At 40.0% G+C, this 21,289-nt stretch overlaps 1 protein-coding gene across 4 annotated transcripts in view; it reads right to left on the bottom strand.

The window, feature by feature from the left end:
* Window positions 1–13,717: 13,717 nt before the first annotated feature.
* LOC121867930 overlaps window positions 13,718–21,289 on the bottom strand; it is a 32,833-nt gene continuing 25,261 nt past the window's right edge. For all 4 annotated transcript variants that reach the window (XM_042368074.1, XM_042368075.1, XM_042368073.1 and 1 more), the window contains one exon: window positions 13,718–16,169. In XM_042368074.1, the coding sequence (XP_042224008.1) occupies window positions 13,861–16,169 (2,309 nt within the window). In that variant the 3' untranslated portion in view covers window positions 13,718–13,860. The remainder of the gene's footprint in view (window positions 16,170–21,289) is intronic.

The raw sequence follows: 21,289 nt of genomic DNA on the forward strand, positions 1-21,289 counted from the left end.
GTTAGAACAATTCTGTATTCGATGCCAGATTCTTGCTACCACAATGATCCGAAGTGGGAGGATAAACAAGGAAAATGGAGTCCATATAGATTTTGTTCAAAATCTCTCTATAGGTACTCCTGAACATGGTGATTAAGGATCTGTTGACAAATGGCTTCTAGAAAATTGTAATTAATTTTGCATGTCAATTGAACAAGTAATAATCCAGATATCAAATTTTGTTTTGCAGATCCTTGATCAGCATGTGCAGGAGTACCAATACTCTGATTTTGAACAAAATCGATTTTTTGGCCAAAAATCTTTTAAGTCATATAAGACTTACAATTTTTGTCATTTTCGGCCAAAAAATCGATTTTGTTCAAAACCTCAGTATAGGTACTGAACATGCTGATTAAGGATCTGTTGGCAATCCTTTACAAGGTTGTTTCGTATTAGATGTTCCATTGCAACATCTCTGCTAATACTCTCAGGTACTATACATATGCTGGTCAGCCTCACCGGTCTATAGTTGTTCGTGGAGTGACGCTCGCCCTTCTTGAAGCTAGGACTCATAAGCCACTTTCCATTCACTTGGGACCATTTGTTCATCCAGGCATTTACAAAACAGGATCTTCAGTGACTCGGCAAGCTCGTTGCACAACTCTCTTAGTACTCTAGGATGCACCATGTCAGGGCCGGGACTCTTATGGACCTTTAGCCTGGACAGTTTATTTATAATACCCTCTTCTGTGAACACAATGTGGGTCTGATTCTCAGACATTTTTCAATACTGATCTTTTCAATTTTGAACACTTCACTGTACACTACTTTAAAACAGATTTCTAGTTTTCTGGAGGTAATTGTTCTAACCTAACTTCAAGTAAGGTATTTGCCGTGAACTGTTTTCAATTTCTCCTTAAAACCACAAAAAAAATATCCACAGCATCACATTTATTCCTCCTGATCTGATACCATGTAAATTACATCACCTCCGTGCCACCTATGTAAGGGGGCGGGTTTTTTCCAACACCTACACCACCCTTACCTTACTTCTCTATTATTGTTCTTTTTCTGCAACTTAAATCACAGCTTCCATTCCCCCAGACTTGGTCAATGATTAAAAACAATCCCACCGCTATAGCCACCAATTTATACTGCCAGACTGGGGTCACTAATCCTAAGGGGGAATACTTAACTCTAATCTTAATTTCTAAGGGTCGCTGCCACCAGACTCCTCCTGGACAGAATGTAGCTCGTTAGGTAGCGTGCAGAGTGGACTAGGCATTGGGTTAGGTTTTTCATTGACCAGATCGATAAGGGGAAAGAAGAGTGAAACCACAACATGCGTTAGTTCTTTCAAATGTTCCTTCTACTCACTTCAGTTCATTTTTGGTACTACCTAACCACAGTTCTTGGTAGCATGTCGATGGTCTAGGCACACGGGTAGTGTAATTCTGATATCAGGGTCACTGGACGGAAATAAAGGTAACTACTGTGGGAGAAATGAATACTCCTAAAATTCTCAAATAACAAGTTTATTAATAGGCCTATAAAATCAAAGGGAAAAATAGATGTTATTAACATATAACTACCAGGCTCAACTCCTGGGCCTATTGCAGACTCTGTATTTCTTGTGTACTTGTTTCCTTATTTTCCTATTTAGTCGACAGCAATTATTTAGACTACACTCTTACCGTGCACACAATAACTGGTGTCACCTTACATTACATCGCAGGACCAGTTCCTTGTCCATACTCCCAATACACTAATACTGATACAAACACCGACATGGGTCCACCACCCAACATGGGGTAATTATTGACAAACACATACAACCACACTGTGGACCATAACTCCAAGGCCTGTCCCAGGGTATAGCACTGGCGCCTCTAACAACTGCTGTGGTGGTCGGTTACACTCCGACACGAGGTGGGTCTGGGGTCCTCGGCCCACGAGGTACAGTAGAGCCGATTAATCATGCCGAATCAGCGCCATCACTCCTATATTGACCACTGCTGGGTATCCACCGGCTCCGAGCGACCGGTGGGTTTCAATTAAGCCCACCCTTGATCTGGGAACGAAGGTGTAAGATGATATGGGAGGTTTTTTCTCCCGCCTCGCACTGGTTTATATACCCCTGAGTTGCCAGCCATCGCTACTCACGCAAAGACAGAAATTACAAACAATCTAACTGTTACTCATTCAAGGATGACCCTCACTTGACAAAGGTCTGGCAAATTACTAAAGTTGATTTACACAGACTAATTCAAGGTTGCGTTTGCCAGTAGAGAGAGCAATAAACGTAGTGACAACTGTGTTCGAAGGCGGGACTTACTGGGAGTGATCCTGAGTGTAAAACGGATGGGAAAAACACGTCTCTCCAGAGATTCTACAAGCGCAGTGGATTTGAATGTTATGTAGCGTAATATGAATTAAAATGGGTTTTTAGGAATGACAATGATGTGCGTAGTACATTGTACCTTAATGAGTCAGGCCAGTTGATACCTCTCATCTATTCCCTCATCCTGTTGTAATTTCCCTTGTAATATTTGCACCTTGGCCTGGCCTTATCCTGAACTAGGTAACAGTTAAATCTGAATGACAACACTATATGGTAACTGGTGCCAACTGGGGCAAGGTGTTCCAGTTTGGCCACCATACCCTCCTCGCTTGTTATGATGAGGTCAAGTGGCTTGGGTGTTTGCTCCCCTCTGTAATGTGTCGGGTCTCTAACATGTTGGAACAAAAAATTATCTCTCAGAGTTTCTACAAAAAGGGTAGCAGGGTTATTCAAGTCTTTTGGGGTGGACTCGTTTCTCCAGTCGATGTCGCCATAGTTAAAGTCCCCCATGATAAGGAGGTGGCTAGGGTTGAGCATCGCCGCGTTGTCTATTAAGGCTCTTAAGTTCCTTTGATTTAGTGGGCCACAGTTTGGAGATCTGTAGATACACCCGACGATAAGTAAGTCCCCTCCCTTTAATTTAATTTTACACCAGTTGGATGCTTCAAAAACATCCTCTCCCTGTACCCTCGCCTAACTGACTCTAAGGTCTTGCCTAGCATAGATAACCACATCCCTCCTAACGATCTTCAAGAGTGAAGTGCTTCCCCATCTGGAGTACTGTCACCCCGTCTGGTCCCCGAGATATGCTAAGGACTGCCAGTTGCTTGAAAATGTTCAAAGGAGGGCCACCAGACTGGTGCCTGCACTTCGGCACCTCAGCTACCCTGAGAGATTGGAACGCTTGAACTTGCCTATCCTATACTACAGACGGGCAAGGGGTGACCTAGTTGAGGTGTATAAGCATCTCAGGGGGCACTACTCAGTCGAGTGTCCTTACTTGGAGCTGGCGGACGCTCGCCCCACAAGGGGTCACAGGTCAAGATTGAAGAAACCGCAAGTCCAGAAAACTGTGAGGGCAAACTTTTTCGGAGTGAGAGTAGTAAACTCTTGGATCGATCTACCAGAAAGTGTTGTGACGGCACCGAGTGTGAGCTCTTTCAAGACAAGATTTGACCAACACTGGAGCAGGTTCAGGAACATTCAGGAGCCGGTGCATGCCCAGTACTTGCCAACAGTGCGTGACAGAGACGTGACCGATCGCCGAAGCGGCTAACGAGCCGATCAGTGGTGAAGAGGATAAAAGTAAAATGTAAAAAAGTGAAGCTTGCCTCTCTCTCTCTCTTTCTCTTTCCTTACCACTAGAGTTTGGATCTTGTCACCTTTTCACGTCTTTCCAAGTCTTTCGTCTAAAAAATCCGTCTACCTCATTTTTTTTTATGCTTACGCTTTTGAGTATCTATTGAAAGTACATTAATGTCTAAATATGTAGTTACTTCTATAAATACCTATATATTTGTACAGAAAAAAGGAAGAATGATGAAGCTCCAGGCACAATCCAAATATTTAAGTTATGCCAATTAAACATTTTCTTTAAAAAGACTAAAAAAGAAAATATAAGTTTACTGGGAAACTATTATAACCTGTAGTTTCAGATTCTAGTGGTAAAATATTTTGTTTCGGTTTTCAAATAATCAACATAACCATATCCAGTCCAGATCATTTAGTTTTTATTAAACTTGGTACAGTATCTGAGCAACAGCTGTATGCCTAACACATCTGGCAAATTTCTCGGTATCAATCAACTTAAACAGTGTTTTCAGATATTTCGGTGTACGTCAAGATCAATGTTAAGAAGTGTGATTTTGACTTTTTATCTATATTCTCCACAACTTGTAGGATTTTTTTCAGTGTATGTCTGGATTACATGAAAAAATTATTTTGAGAGTCGAAATTAAAAACGCGAGTAGGATTATCAGACCTGATGCTTACTTTTTTTTACTTTTTTACTTTTATCCTCTTCACCACTGATCGACTTGTTCGTCGCTTGGGCGATCGATCACGTCTCTGATTACTTTTCCCTTTCTTTTATCCTCTTCACTAAAAGATCGGCTCGCTAGCCGCCCGGGCGATCGGTCACGTCTCTGTCACGCATTGTTGGCAAGTACTGGGCATGCACCAGCTCTTGAATGTACCTGAACCCGTATCCAGTGTTGGTCAAGTCTTGTCTTGAAAAGGAGCTCACACTAGGTGCCGTCACAACACTTTCTGGTAGATTGTTCCAAGAGATTACAACTCTCACTCCGAAAAAGTTTGTCCTCAGTTTTCTGGCCTTACAGCTTCTTCAATCTGGAGCCGTGACCCCTTGTGGGGCGAGCGTCCGCCAGCTCCAAGTAAGGACACTCGACTGAGTAGTGCCCCTCGAGATGCTTATACACCTCAACTAGGTCACCCCTTGCCCGTCTGTAGTATAGGCTAGGCAAGTTCAGGCGCTCCAATCTCTCAGGGTAGCTGAGGTGCCGAAGTGCAAGCACCAGTCTGGTGGCCCTCTTCTGAACATTTTCAAGCAACTGACAGTCCCTAGCATATCTCGGGGACCAGACGGGGTGACAGTACTCCAGATGGGGTAGCACTTCACTCTTGAAGATCGTTACTAGGGACTGACCGTCTAGATATCTGAATGACCTTCTTATAAGACCCAATAATTTATTTGCCTGACTTACCTTCTTCTCGCAATGGCCCGAGAACTTCAGCTCATTGTCAACATACACACCTAGGTCCTTCTCACATTTGGTATTAACTAATGCAGTTTCTTCATCCCGTTGAGACATATGATACGCCTTCTTACCAGGTGCATCCTCTTACACTTCGTGACATTGAATCTCAGCAGCCATTTCTTCGACCATTCTTGGAGCCCACAGAGGTCCTTCTGCAGCTCTTCACAGTCTGCCTGGTTCTTGATTTCCCGAAATAACTTGGCATCATCGGCAAACATTTGTATGGAGGAGTGTACAACGTCAGGCATGTCATTTATGAAACAAACAACAGCGGGCCCAATACACTGCCCTGTGGTACCCCACTTGTGACAGGTATGGATGACGATTTCGTGCCATTAATCACCACACTGCTTGAGGTCATGTAGAAAGTCTTCTATCCACGCTAGGACCTTTCCCTGAATTCCGTACCCTTCCATATTGATTTTCAGCCTTTCGTGGGGTACACTGTCGAAAGCCTTGGCAAAATCCAGGTAAATATTGTCGAGAATTGGAAAATACTGTGGGGATGAGATTGTTTGGTTCACACTCAGGATGGGATGGAGAAAGGAAACTCACAATGTGCTCTCTATATACATGTTGCATTGGATGTACAATGCAGCTTGGTGCTGGGAAGGCAGCATGGTTACAAGCGTGATGTAGAGAGAGCTGGTTGGTGAGGATGCTCAGAGGAGGACCAGCCTGTGGGTCGCCATGCTCGCCGGCAGGAGCGAGGCCCGCCAGGCAAGCGGAGGAGGAGCGAGGGCCGCCAGGCAGCGGCGGAGGAGGAGGTGTTGCTGGCTGCGGCTGTAGCTAGAAGAGAGAGATCACCACGAGGTCAGGTCTTAAATAGCGGGGGTAGGCGTGGCTTAGTAGTTGACCTCCGTGATGTGTGGCGGCGCTGGTTTACCCATACCACGAGGCACACACTGTGGAATTCGCGGGGTCGGCTACTCAGCGACAAACAGCGTTTGTAGGGGAGAAATCCACTACAATACTCCCTCCTTCCCTCCAGGCGGTGTAGGAGACTTGTTGTCTGCAGGGTTGCATAGCACATGTGAGGCAGAACGGGCGGTGCATGCCTCATGTGAGGCAATGGCGTGGATGAGCCGGTCGCTGGATACAACTGTCTATATACACACTATCTGTGGGAGAAGAGAGGGAGAAAAAGGGTGTGTGGAGGCGATGAATTTTGTTCTTCCCTCACGGCAGGTACAAAGTCGTCAGATGCGCCTGCTGGGGTGTGTGGGCCTGGGTCAGGAGCAGGGGCTGCGTCAGCAGAAGCGGATGAGAGCTCGTGACAGCAGCTGGGACCACGACAGCAGCAGGGTGCAGGACATTAGCAGGGAGTACCTGAGGGAGAAAAGAGGGGTGTGTGGGTCCGCACTCAGGAACAGAGGCCGCATCAGGGGCGGCAGGGGTTACTGTTGGGCCGGGGGCGGCGTCTGAGGCAGGACAGGTGTGCTGGGGGTCGGTAGGACATGGTGCTTGGGGCAGGAAGAGGAGCTGGTGTCTGCTTAGAGAAGCAGTGCTGCTCTAGGGTGTCTAACCTGCGGTGTAGAGACAGTAGTTGTAGAGCCGATGAGAGCTGCTTCTGTGTGGATAAGCCATTCTTCCATGTTGCTTGTAGAATGAGAGCGTGATCAGTTTCTCCTCCATCCTGTGTGAGTGCGAATCTCCAGGAGTCACCATTTGTGGGGATGAGATTGTTTGGTTCACACTCAGGATGGGATGGAGAAAGGAAACTCACAATGTGCTCTCTATATACATGTTGTATTGGATGTATACAATGCAGCTTGGTGCTGGGAAGGCAGCATGGTTACAAGCGTGATGTAGAGAGAGCTGGTTGGTGAGGATGCTCAGAGGAGGACCAGCCTGTGGGTCGCCATGCTCGCCGGCGGGAGCGAGGACCGGCAGGCAGGCGGAGGAGGAGCGAGGGCCGCCAGGCAGCGGCGGAGGAGGAGGTGTTGCTGGCTGCGGCTGTAGCTAGAAGAGAAAGATCACCACGAGGTCAGGTCTTAAATAGCGGGGGTAGGCGTGGCTTAGTAGTTGACCTCCGTGATGTATGGCGGCGCTGGTTGACCCAGACCACGAGGCACACACTGTGGAATTCGCGGGGTCGACTACTCAGCGACAAACAGCGTTTGTAGGGGAGAAATCCACTACAATACTCTCACAAATAATCAGAATCAAATTTATAAAAATGTGAGTCCACCCTCAAGTTCGACCTCTATTACAGTACAGTACTTTATTAATAGAGCACGGATTTGAGGGTAGACCGTCACATTTTTAATAAATTTGTTTCCGATTATTTGCGAGAGGATTTTCCAATTTTATTTATATGTTTGTGTTTTGTGTGTGTGTGTCTACACACAGTCTGGTGACCCTCCTATGGACATTTTCATTCAACTGACAATCTGTCCTGGTCAGAATATGCGTAACTACCCTGTACCATCTTCAAACCTCAGGTCTGATACTCCGACTTGCGTTTTTTAATTTTGACTTTGCATAGCGGTAAAATGCCTTTGGGTTTGACCTGACCTCACTTGCAATCAGCTTCTGCAACTTCTTTTCAGCCCTTCTACAGTCTGATGTTGCTTTGTTTTTACAGGAATTAGCCCACCCGGGCACAGGTCACTGACCCACATCAGGGCCTGGAGGGGGGCGAAAATATTATTATTATTATTATTATTATTATTATTATTATTATTATTATTATTATTATTATTATTATTATTATTATTATTATTATTATAATAATAATAATAATAATAATAATAATAATAATAATAATAATAATAATATCTACAGTGGTCCCTCGGTTAACGAACACAACTTGTTCCAGAAGGTCGTTCGTTAACCGAAACCATTGTTTCAATGGGAGATTGGGTAATTGGTTCCAGCTCACAGAAAAGTATATACAAAGCAAAGCCAGAATATAATTTACATTGCTGGAATTCTTATAAGATAGTGATTAATTTGAATATAAACAAGCTAAAATTTACATTAGACATACAAATTTTAGATCTAATTTAAGAATTTTATTAGGGAGAGCAAAAATTTTATCTTTTGTGCAAAATATATGAAGTTTATATTCAAATTATTCCCTGTCTTGCAAGGATTTCAGCAATGTAAATTATATTATCCTAACTTTATTTATTTTTAAACCTGCAAACCTAGTCTTTTTCCCCAAATTTTTCTCAGGAAGGTGTGGGGGTGGGGGGTAGGGAGGGGTGGAGGTGACAGTGACATGTTTGACAGTTGGCGCCTGTGGTGTGAAGTATTTAACTGTTAATTTATGTCCTTTAGATTGAGTTTTTGTTTTTTGCTTATAAAATTTAATAGAAGTGACCGGGGTGAATTTAATTTGCATTGCTGGAATTCTTATAAGATAGTAATTAGTTTGAATGTAAACATAAATGAGATCAGTGAATTGGCAGAGTACCTCCTCAGCTTATCAGTTGATGTTCAAAACAAAATGTGATTTTCATAAGGATTCCGTTAATCATTTTTTTTTCGTTAACCGAATTGAAGATTCTTATGGAAGGTAATTTGTTAACCGAAATTTCGTTAACCGAGTCATTCGTTAACCGAAGGACCACTGTATTATTATTATCATTACAACAATTAATAAAATTATTAAAAATAAAAATAAAATAAAAATAATAATAATAATAATAACCATAAATAAATACAAAAATTAAAAAATAAATCAAGAGTGAGAAACGATATACATTATGTATACAGTATTGTGTTGTCCAAGTAAGAGAAACAATTGAGACCCTGCAATTGTGTGTAAATGTGGCAGAAAGTCAGATTAACAACCTGGGACTTGGTCACAATTTTCGTGATGCCATATGGCAGTAGGGTCTACCATTAGACAACACATTATGCTTCCATTATCGTCCCAGGCGGTAGTACCTCCCTGTTTGGTTGCTGCTTACTACAGGTTGACAATCCCTTATCCGAAATTCTTGGGGCCAGAGGCATTTCGGATTTCGGAATTTTTCGGTTTTCATTATGTTTTTTACTACCCGGCACAAGTCACTGACCCACACTGGGGCCTGGTGGCGAAAATATAATAAAAATTATAATAATAACAATTCATAGGTCTAGGTCGTGTTTCTCACTTTTGATCATTTTTTTCATTCTTGTATTTCTTTATTATTATTATTATTTTATTATTACAGTATTATTGTTATTATTATTATTATTATTAATTTTATTATTATTATTAATTTTATTATTATTATTATTGTTATCATTATTATTTTATTTTTGTGTATTTTTAATAAAATTTTTATTTACTATGAATAATTATTATTACTATTACATTTTTGCCCCCCCCCCCAGGCCCCGCTGTGGGTCAGTGATCTATGCCTGGGTGAGCTAATCCCTGTTTAAATGAAAAAAAAAAACCAAAGTTTTGCCCACAAAAAACTTTCGGTTTTTAGAGCTTTTCGGTTTTTGGAATTTCGGATAAAGGGTTGTCAACCTGTACCTACTACCTGATAATCATTTACGGACACCCTGTACATTTCTTTTTACATAAGTACAAATGTACACTACCTTATGCAAGAGAGTCAGGGCTCACCAGAAGGAGTTGATGAGTGGTGGGCTGAGTAAATGGTAATGACAGAAGCAACCAAACCAAGATATTTCCCTATCATTATAGGACCCTCCCCATGTTCAAGATGTTTTATTACTTCCAGCTTTGTCTCAAGAGTCACAGATTTCCGTATTTTGTTTAGTGTAGTAAGGGTAACCGAAGATTCAACAGAACACTTTAATACTGAACAGATGGCACAAATACACAGACAAACAGAGATTAATTCACACTCACGATAAATGGCAGAAGAAAAGACACAGGTTTGTGGAAGGTATGTGAGGGTGGGGGATTTATGATCACTGAGTGAGAATACAGTACATCTCTGTGCATCTCTCCCAAGATGGCTGTCCCAGCTGACTCCTGGGGCACCAGATTTTAATTTTTACTGGGACCTAAATTTGTATAAATCGGGGAAGATTCCGTAACACAAAAAAGGAAATTTGTATAAACGAATTTTCATATCTCGAACGTTCTAGTGAGGGATCCCTAGATTGTACTCACTGTTGGGATTTTCCTATTGTTTTGTTCAAATAACACTCTTCACCTTATGTTATTAAATTACAGGTGTATATGCCTTGATATATTTCTGGTATAATAATACTGTGCAGCCACAATCGTTGATTTACTTTGCCCTCCCAGGAAATAATATCCAAATGAATTGTCCATACAATGACTAGGTGATCATACAGAGGTCAACAACCACACAAATTATAACAAAACCTGTTCAAATGGATAGAAGAACAGCTATGGTAAATGGTCCTTTATTATAATTAATACATACACTTTTTGTCCTAAAGTTGTACTATACTTTGTTATCATTCATTATTACATGTTGTACTTAAAATAATAAGAGCTTCTATAATCATTTAACATCATGATTAAGATGATACTGTATATATAAGATACATTCTGAATATCTATCCAATCTTTGAATTACCCTTCATAATAAATTATCTAAAATAAACATAAATACCTGTATATAAACCTGTATATAAACAATATCTCTCTACATAACACAGAAAATAACATTCCACAGTGGAGGTTCAGCACAAGACAACTACTACACCATATTCCCCCATTTAAGGCCAATTGTAATGAGTAGTGAAGTTGTACAGTACAGGTACTCCCCGACTTACGACGGGGTTAGGGACCGACATCCAGGTCGTAAGTCGAAAATGCTTAAATAACACACAGAAAATAAAAAATTTGGGTCTCTTTTTCTTCTCAGCACCATAAAACACTCACTTTTAGGCTTGCCAGCCATTTTAAAGTGAATTACAGATGAAAATTTTGTCTGTGTACTGACTTTGGGACTCAAAAATACATAATTTGACCAAATTTTGGTATTACCGAGGCGGTCGTAAGTGCGGGTGGACATAAGTCGAGTCGGTCGTAAGTCGGGGAGTACCTGTACTGTACTCAATATCCACAGCTTACATATGAATACTCATAGGTAAATACACTCAGATAAACAATGGAAAGTTCATGCATCCCACGGCAGAGAAATACATACATAGAAGAGCAGTGTCTGAAAGAAAACCACCTCCCAGCAGTATGCCTCAAATGAGACCGACCCCCCCCCCCCTTTGAGTGTGAACAACTGCAACAGAAAGTTGTTCCGATTCAAGGTGAGCTATAATTTGGTAATGTGTGTTTGGGGGTCAATAACTGAATTTAAACTACTTAAATAAAATTATATCTGTAAACTGGAATTTTCAAATTTATGAAGGCAGAAGGAAAGAACCTAACATAAATTAACATCTCCATTAGCCAGAATCCCCGTTAGCCGGAACTCACCAATTCCCAGAATTGAAATCATCTCAATTCCAGCTCTTGTAAACGAGTTTCTAAGAATGAAAATCAGGCACATTTTCTAGAAATTTTTGAGAAAACTTCCGGAAAATCTCTTAAAACAATGTACAGATACATAAAAATTACATATGGCGTTCGTGGTCACTATTCACTTAGAGGCCTTTTCTGCTTGCCTTTGTGTCCGGGATGGCCAGTCATGCATATATTTACTGATCATAATACTTATTTCCTATAAATAATTCATTTAAAATTTATTTTACTTGCATTATTTTTCATAAAAATAGCTCGGTGACACACAACCACACAGTTTGTCGCCAGGCTGTCTTTGTGTTTGGGAGAGCAAGTACAGTAATGCATAGAAATAATTATCAGAATAATAATTCCTCAAATACATACATTTATAACATAATCATAGCATTATTTTCCAGTAATACTACACTACTTTTAGTAATATTACTTTGATACAACATGATAAAATGGACAAACAATGAAAATGAAACAAACAAAAGTAGGTAAAGTACTTACATTCCAGAAGCTACCCTGTGGCCGAGCTTGCGGTGTGACAGGCAAATAGTGACCCTGGAACCTGATAGCCCGCACTGGGCATTCAAACAATGCCGCGAAAAGGCACGAGTTCCGGAACGTCAAGTGAGGCGTAGGGGTTAAAGAAAATGGTCCCTTAGTTATTCTAAAATTTGACAGGAACGATGATAAAGAGTAAGAATATTTCCTAACAAATAAATGCTCGAGTGTATAGGAACTTATCAATAAATGTCTTTCAATGTGTGGTCAAGACCACATTCCGACTCTGAGGCTTAATTAAAATTAATGGTTTCTAAAAATATCATAAATTTAAAATTCTGTGGCCCAACCTATAAACCTCCCAAACGATAACAGTAAAGAGACAGAGAACACTCAGCTTCAAAAACAGGAGATGTTAGTAGTTTTATAGATGTCTATACCATGTAATGCAGGAAAAAGTTGGGGAAGTTCAGGCAAGCAACTGAAATCTAACATGGCCAACGTGTAAAAGCCACCAGCCATGATGCACCCACGCTAGTGTGACATCACATCTCTTTGGTCTCTTGCTTTAGATTGTATTTGTTGCATCTAATATCCCTTTTAAAAAGAAACGGTTGAAAAAGAGAAAAGGGAACTCGGCTTATATATTAGTCTCCACACATTGATGCCATGGGTCACCTGGGTTTCACCCAGTAGGCATCGTTAGCACATCTCTTTTATACGTATTAAAATCAGTACACCAAGCAAATTAATGCTGATCATGACTCCAACTGTCATATTATATATTATACTGAAAAATAAAAAAATTCAGGTTCATTTTAATGTCATAACTCCCTTGTCATCCACACCATAGGCTGTCTTGCTAGATACCAGAATTTTGTTCTAACCTTCAGTCACTCTAAAACTTCCATGGGAGATAAGTGATCCAAATTTGGACTGGAACACTAAAAACATACTAGAAAGAGAAATTTCTTTACAATGACAAAATACAAATGACTTTTTAACAAAAATACTACATTTTCTTATGTCACTGGCAACCCATAATCCTGTAAGGCACCCACAAAAATACCAAATTCAGATACAAATAGAATATTACAAAATTACTGGTTCAGTAAAACGATTACTTTTACTTACTTTTATCCTCATCACCACTGATTGGCTCGTTAGCCACTTGGGCGATCGGTCACGTCTCTGTTATGCACTGTTGGCAAGTACTGGGCATGCACCGGCTCCTGAATGTACCTGAACCTGCTCCAGTGTTGATCAAGTCTGGTATTGAAAGAGCTCACACTCGGTGCCATCACAACACTTTCTGGCAAATTGTTCCAAGAGTTCACAACTATCACTCCAAAAACTTTGGCCTCACAGTTTTCTAGACCTGTGGCTTCTTCAATCTTGAGCTGTGACCCCTTGTGGGGCGAGCGTCTTCCAGCTCCAAGAAAGGACATTTGACTAAGTAGTGCCGCTGGAGATGCATGTACACCTCAATCAGATCACCCCTTGCCCTTTTTGTATAAGCTAGGCAAGTTCAGGCGCTCCAATCTCTCAGGGTAGTTGAGGTGCCGAAGTGCAGGCACCAGCCTGGTGGCCCTCCTTTGAACATTTTCAACCAACTGACAGTCCCTAGCATATCTAGGGGACCAGGCGGGGTGACAGTACTCCAGATTTGGTCAAGTCTGGTCTTAAAAGAGCTCACACTCGGTGCCGTCACAATACTTTCCGACGGATTATTCCAAAAGTTCACAACTCTCACTCCGAAAAAGTTTGCCCTCACAGTTTTCTGGACCTGCTGCTTCTTCATCAGCCTTGAGCTGTGACCCCTTGTAATCCTACGAATGATTATTTCAACAAATATTCCACTTCTTCTTCCAATCAATCAATTGACATTCAACATCAACCTCCTCAACTGGCGGGCCTTCTAACATAATTAGAGCTACATGATATCTAAGTTCCTCTTGAACGTTATTCTTCAGAAACAAGTTTAAGGCTGTAATATTGAACATGTACTGCTCAATAGCCCCATTAAAACATGGTAAAACTGACATTTTTTTAAACAATGTAAGGAGATGTGGGAATGCTTTGTGCAAATCTGAATTTTTAAGCACAAGTTTCAGTACCAGATATAAGCTAAAATCATGATAATGTGGGAGAAATTCAACACAGTGTTTAATATCTTGAAGGCACTGGTCACTCCCCCCGTCATAGTTTGTCATTGTTTTGGACAAGATCTTTCCCACATTATCAATGGTGAGATTCTTCAATTTCTGTGAGAAGATTCCCATCAGTTCCTGGTCTGAATAATCTAAAATAAAGATAATTTGATTGATATATGTGTCAATTAGACACAATGCTTCATCCCACTCATGGTCTGCATTTTTGAAAGGTTGCATTTCATTGTGAATCTCATTTTTAAGTTCCTTCAGTATTGTGCACAAAGAACTAAAATCACAAGCTTTCCTTCCCAGTACATCATGAAGTTTTGGCAACACTGATAAAAACTTTTTGAGGGAGTCTCCATTTTTCAAGCCAACTTTGTTAAAGAAGAGCGCTTCCATGCTTTCAGTTTCTGCATAAATCTCCCTAGATATTCTTCTTAAATTGCCAATATTATTGAAAAAAAAAAGTAAGATTTTCTCATTAACCACACAATTATGGTTATACGGTTCCTTAACTCTGACTAAATCATGAGCTTCAGGAAACTTTATAAACTTGTGATATGAGGACTTACACATTTTCACTAGTGCTTCCAATTGAGAGAAAATACTCTTTAATATTTTTGTTTTCTCTAACCATGTGAGGCAAACTTTCAAAGGAGGCCAACGAGCAGGTAACTGATGTGACCAATCATTTTCTGATAAACCTGATGAAGCTGGTAGACTGCATAATGATTTTGAGATCAGTTTTCTAGTATCAACTTTTCTTTCTTGTAAATAAAGTAAAAATGGCATAACCTTACCTGGCGAGCATATTTGGGTGGAGAAGACATGTTCTTCAGGTTCTTCTTTATCATTCAGCCAACGTAAAATAGCAAAATCCTTTTTCTCGGCAATAATCATACTGAAGAATGGACTCTTGCAGAGAGATGTCAAAAGTTTAATTTCTATGCACTCGGCAATGTATCTTATTAGATAAGAAACAAATAAATTTGTTTCTAGTGAAAGGTAAGAACCTAGTGAAAGGTAAGAAGCTAGTGAAAGGTAACATCCAAAAGATTTACTCTCTCTAAGAGCACACATAGCATAAGAATTACTAGCAAAGCCTTCAAATGCATTATTCTTCAGATAAGGGTATATTGATTGTATTAGCTGACAAACCACATCTTTCTTTTTTACATTCATCTCATGACATATAGTGCTCTCGTGATTTCTTAAATGTCTAGGTATAAGAGAAATATCATCTCTACATTTACCAGTACAGACCTTGTAATTTTTTTCATATCCACTACCCCAGAAACAAATTGTGCATATACAGGTAAAATATTTGTTTGACATAGTTGAAGCCACCCAAGGAAATATTGTGCAACACTGAGATACACAGCTTGAAAGAATGGGTGTAAGTGCCATGGTGCCTTCAAGTTCCTCAACCAATTGTTCATCACGAGACACTATTCTTTTTAAATCAGAGACAGTTGCCGACTGTGTTGACGGTATTCTGTTCTCAGATCCAAGCTTTGTTTCAGGAGTTGTGGTGAATGTAGATATACTTCCTATTATATTATCACTGTTCTTAACAATTAACTGTGATTCCACACAATCCATTAAAAAAGATTTTTCAGTTGACTTTGCATTAACCTCAACATCAGATGCAATAATATTATGATGATTATCTTGCACAGTTAAATCAATCATCAGAAAATCTTCATGCATCATCATCTCATGTCTCTTCATTGGAGGATTTATTGTATCACTACCTGTAAGATCATTTGTTTTAGCCTTTAAATGGGTTTCCATTCGCTCCTCATTTTCATAATCAGAATGGCCTTTTTTCTTTGTCATACTTTGGTTATTATTCGTATGTTCCGATTTTTTTTTTTTTTTTCCCATACATTTTAAAGCCTTCTTCCATCCAGACTGGCCTACTTTCCCTCTCATACTTTGGAAATTAATCCCAGAGTCTAGTCTTGCTTTACCACACTTTAAGAGCTCAAACAAATCTGAAAAGAAAGGAAAATATAAAGAAACTGTTAAGTGCCAGTATAAATGCTGAAGTTTTGCCAAATCTCAACATAAAGTGTGACCTGTGCTCTCCAATCTACCAATCATCAACATTGAAGGAGTGATCAACCAGTGCACCAAAATACATACGGTATAATAGGTGCACTTAAAAGTAAAGAAAGTATAAGTACATTAGATCAGTAGTCTTAAGGGGATATAACAACTGGTACACCAAACTATCTTTTATCCAACCCTAACTATGACATTTCACTCTGGTAATCGCCAAATCTCTTCCACATCTGCTGCAGCATGGTACTGTCATTCGGGTCACTCCAACACCAAGAGGGAATTTGACGAATAGGTGGAAATATTTGACTTATTGTATGGCAACACATAGTGGGATATCAATGGATTACAATATCACAATTTTTATGAGTCATTACACTTCACATGGTAATTTTGAAAGCAAGAACCCCTTTACTTGGCACACACATTCACTGGAAAAATCAGAGGCCATAATGGGTGTACAAACACTCCTCCACAAAAGTACCATTACTTTTTCTGTCTTTACAATCTTAAGTGGTGGACAATATGCTTTGATATATTCTCCAGTGCATCGTAAGTTGGGATCACTGCTCCCCATATCAGTAAATACTTTAATATTCCAAGCATCTCCATTGTTATATTATTACATAATTCTTGTCTTGAGTATTAATTTGCCTTTCATATATAACAATGATCTAGTGTACAGTATAGCCAATATCTGTGGTTGACTGCACAAAATATTCTGAAACAAGTGGAATAAAGCATTTTTCACACATGAAATATTCTGAAACTAGTGGAATAAAGCATTTTTTCACACGAGTTCAGTTCCAACTACAGTATTAATGATGGGGTTTATAAACAATCAGTAGTTTAGGATCTACCAGTACTTGGTCTCCCATGATGTTTTTCTGAAACAATTCTTCTTATATACACAGTGTAATACAGGGGGTCCTCATTACAAGTGGTTAATAGGGACAAGAAAAAAGACACTGATAATGAAACCACTTATAAAGGGGAATTAATTCCCATAAAAATTAATAGGAATAGGGTCTAACGAGGACCACATAGTAAGTGACACTCATAAAGTTTAATTTGGTATCTTGTAACAATTTTATATATATATATATATATATATATATATATATATATATATATATATATATATATATATATATATATATATATATGCAAGTAAATCACTGTAGGTGCGCGTGATCCAGGTATATGCTGATAACCACAAGGAAAAAGAAAACACGAAGTTCCCAAGCGCTTTCGTGTAATTCACATCTTCAGGGGTGAGTACAACTAAGGAGAAGTACAGAACAAGTTATATATATACAGAGGAGGGTGAGATCAAGTCCACAGTGGTCAGGTATAGGTAATGACCCTACTAATCTTCACAAAAGCACCGCAGCGGTCGGTAGTCAGGTCAGAGGGTAAGCTGACCCAACCTTCTCACCTGGTTACAAATCTTCTTAATTACGAAATTATCCAATTTGTACATACCATTACTCAAATTCATGTTGACGGATTCGGTATGTTTAATGAGACTAGATTCTATAATGTTCCTACTGTCAATTGAATTACAAGGTAATATTGAGGAGGCATTATCCCAGTCAATGCAATGCTTATTATCCCTCAAATGAACAAACAGAGCATTGGATTCCTGGCCTGTCCTAACACTATATTTATGTTGTTTAAGTCTAGTTACAAGATCTTTACCTGTCTGGCCTAAGTAAAACATATTACATTCCTTGCAAGGAACTTTATAAATGCAACCAATTGTATTGTTGGGGGAGTTCTTGATTAACATATGTTTAACAGTGCATGAGTTTTTAAATGCAACATTGACGTTCCAGGTTTTTAGTTGTAAAGGAATTTGAGAGAAATTTTTGTGAAATGGTAATACTAAGAGATTCTTATGGTCATGGGTGGGCTTGGGATCAGTTCTATAAAAAGATTTCTTAGTAATGTTCAGGCATTTGTCTGTAAAAGATCTAGGGTATTTAAGGTTTGAGCCAATATCATAGATATATTTATATGCCTCATCAATGAATTCCGGGCTGCAAATTCTCAAGGCACATAAAAACATTGTTGAAAATACTGACTGTTTGACTATTATGGTGGGCAGAATAATAATGAATGTATGAACACACATTAGTAGGTTTTCTATAAATATTGAACTTAAAGGTGTTACCTATTCTGTGGATCAGACATTCTAGGAATGGCAATTTACAGTCATGCTCTAATTCCACAGTGAATTTGATCAAGGGGGCTAAGTTATTAAGTTGTGGCAGGAAAGCTTTTAGGTCCTCATTACTTGGCCAGAGACAAATACATCATCTACATATCTAAACCAGACCGCTGAAGGTGGTAAAATATTACTTAATAGTTTCTTTTCAAAGAATTCCATATATAGGCTGCTTAATACAGGTGAGAGTGGATTACCCATTGCCATACCAAATTTTGGAGCATAATATTCATAATACAGTGATCCCTCGGTTAACGAGTTACCTTCCATAAGATTCTTAACTTCGGCTAACGAGCAATCCCTCAATTAACGAGTTTTTACGAGCCGACCTCAACATGTTTTCGCTTGCATTTGGCGGTCCACCAGCTGCAGTATTAGTCCACCAATACAGTAATCGGTTTTAGGGCTTAAATTCCTTAACATTTTAGTAAATGTCAAGAAGTTTATATTATTCCATAATTTTAAAAGTTTAATATTAAATTTTTTAGTCATTTTAACAATTATTGAACATAATTGAAGGAAAGGAAACTAGTTTCATGCGCGCTATCCAGCCTGGCAACACACCAAACAGGCGCCAGTCTCTCTGTCTTTTCAGTGGAGGTAACATCTTGCTTGAGACTCTCTTCAACTAAATGCTTTTTTCTGTGTTTGCAAGCAAATTATTGGTCATTTTGAAATTTATTTTACATATTGACAATATATAATGCAGTGCAGTGTTGATTTAAAGAAAATAATCTTGAGTTACACCAAGAGAACTAAAATTTTATGGGTGAAATGGTGCCATGGGGTGACTTCTCTTCCACCCCATTGCCTTTTCTTCTCCCTTCTCCTCCACCCCCATTCTAATTCCCATCATCATCATCATCATCATCATCCAGGAGCCATCTACATACACACCTCAAAGTAAGTGTACTTTTCTACCTTTTTTGTTGAATTTAGGCAATTTTCGGTGAGCAGGAACCAATTACCTAAAAACCTATTGAAACAATGGTTTCGGTTAATGAGTTTTCGGTTAACGAGCAACCTGCTGGAACGGATTGTGCTCGTTAACTGAGGAACCACTGTATTTACTTGCATATATATATATATATATATATATATATATATATATATATATATATATATATATATATATATATATATATATATATATATATATATATATATATATATATATATATATATATATATATATATATATATATATATATATATATACATACATACATACATACATACATACATACATACATACATACATACATACATACATACATACATACATACATACATACATACATGACCAGCTCTCGACAACTGCTTCCCAACATGGCGGTGGACACGCGCTCAGTGCAGGAGTACGCACGTGAGCTATACGCAGCAGTGTCACGTAAGCTGAGAATTGCAGAGCCCAAACCCTTCAATGCTTCCTCTGGTTGGCTGCATAGGTTTAAGAAGAGGAACAAGATCACCAACATCAACATTGGTGGTGAGGAAGCGAGTGCTGACCGTGTGGCGGCTAGAGATTTTCCTCCGTTCTTACGTGAGATTATGGAGGAAGGACAGTACACTGACGACCAGGTGTTTAACATGGACGAATCTGGTCTTTTCTGGAAAAAGTTACCTTCCAAGACCTTCGTTGTCCAGTCTGCCAGCAAGGTAAGGGGTCGGAAGTTGCAGAAGGAACGCATCACCGTCCTGTTTACCACCAATGCCTCCGGTACCTGTAAACCAAAGTTATCGGTGATTCACACAGCCCGCAAGCCGCACGCCTACAAGAATATGGACATGAACAAGCTTAATGTCCACTGGCTAACCGCACGTAAGGCGTGGATGTCCTCTTCTCTGTCCCTCTTCTGGTTTGACAACTGTTTTGTTCCCGACGTGAAGAAATTCTGCGAGCAACAGAATGTTTCATTCAATATTTTGTTGCTCCTTGACAACGCACCTGGACACTCGCCCCTACTTATGGATCGTCACCCCAACGTAAAAGTGGTCTTCCTTCCTCCCAACACTACGTCATTAATCCAGCCCATGGACCAGGAGTTGATCTGCAATGTGAAAGCTGCGTACTCTGCAAAGAAGTTCAAGCTCCTGAACGACTCTACCAACACCAAGGATGAGTTGCGTAAGCTGGGTGACACCGACAGCGAGAGCAAAAGCGACGAGGACAAGGAACAAGAGGTGGTGACTCAAGAACTTCTCGTCAAACAATTTTGGAAGAAGTTTAACGTTAAACAAGCTGTAGACTTCTTGGTGGAGGCATGGGATCTGCTGACTATTGCTACGATTCGTCACGCATGGAGACATGTGTTGCATGGCATACCAGGTGAGAGGAGGAGTGAACCTGTGACTGGTGAGGTTCAGACTGTTGCAGTAGCAGTGGACCTTGCCAGAGAAGCTGCGCTCAATATTACAGCTGAAGGCTTCTCCGAGACCACCAACGAAGACATCCTGGAGGTGATCAGAGATCCTGAAGTGACTGCCGACGAGATGTTGGAAGAAGAACACGCCAGTGAAGAGGAGGAAGAAGGTGCGTCATTCTCCGAAGAACACAGTTTAAGTCATAGTGATATTAAGTGTGCCATAGAGTTTGCAGAGAAAATTAAGTCCGTCCTTTCCCGCGACAATGACGATGACCGCTATGAAGTCTTCCATACCCGGCTGGTGCAGGCTATGGAGCCGTACATCACGGTGTATCATGACAACATAAACACCAGCCGTCAAAAAAGCATAACCGAGTTCTTCGCCCGCAACCCACCACAGCCAGCCCAAGCCAGTGATAGTGACAGTGAAGTTGACTTTGAGGGATTTGTCAGGGAA

The sequence above is a fragment of the Homarus americanus genome, unplaced genomic scaffold, assembly GCF_018991925.1.
Source record: "Homarus americanus isolate GMGI-L3 unplaced genomic scaffold, GMGI_Hamer_2.0 scaffold37032, whole genome shotgun sequence".
NCBI classification, from domain to species: domain Eukaryota; kingdom Metazoa; phylum Arthropoda; class Malacostraca; order Decapoda; family Nephropidae; genus Homarus; species Homarus americanus.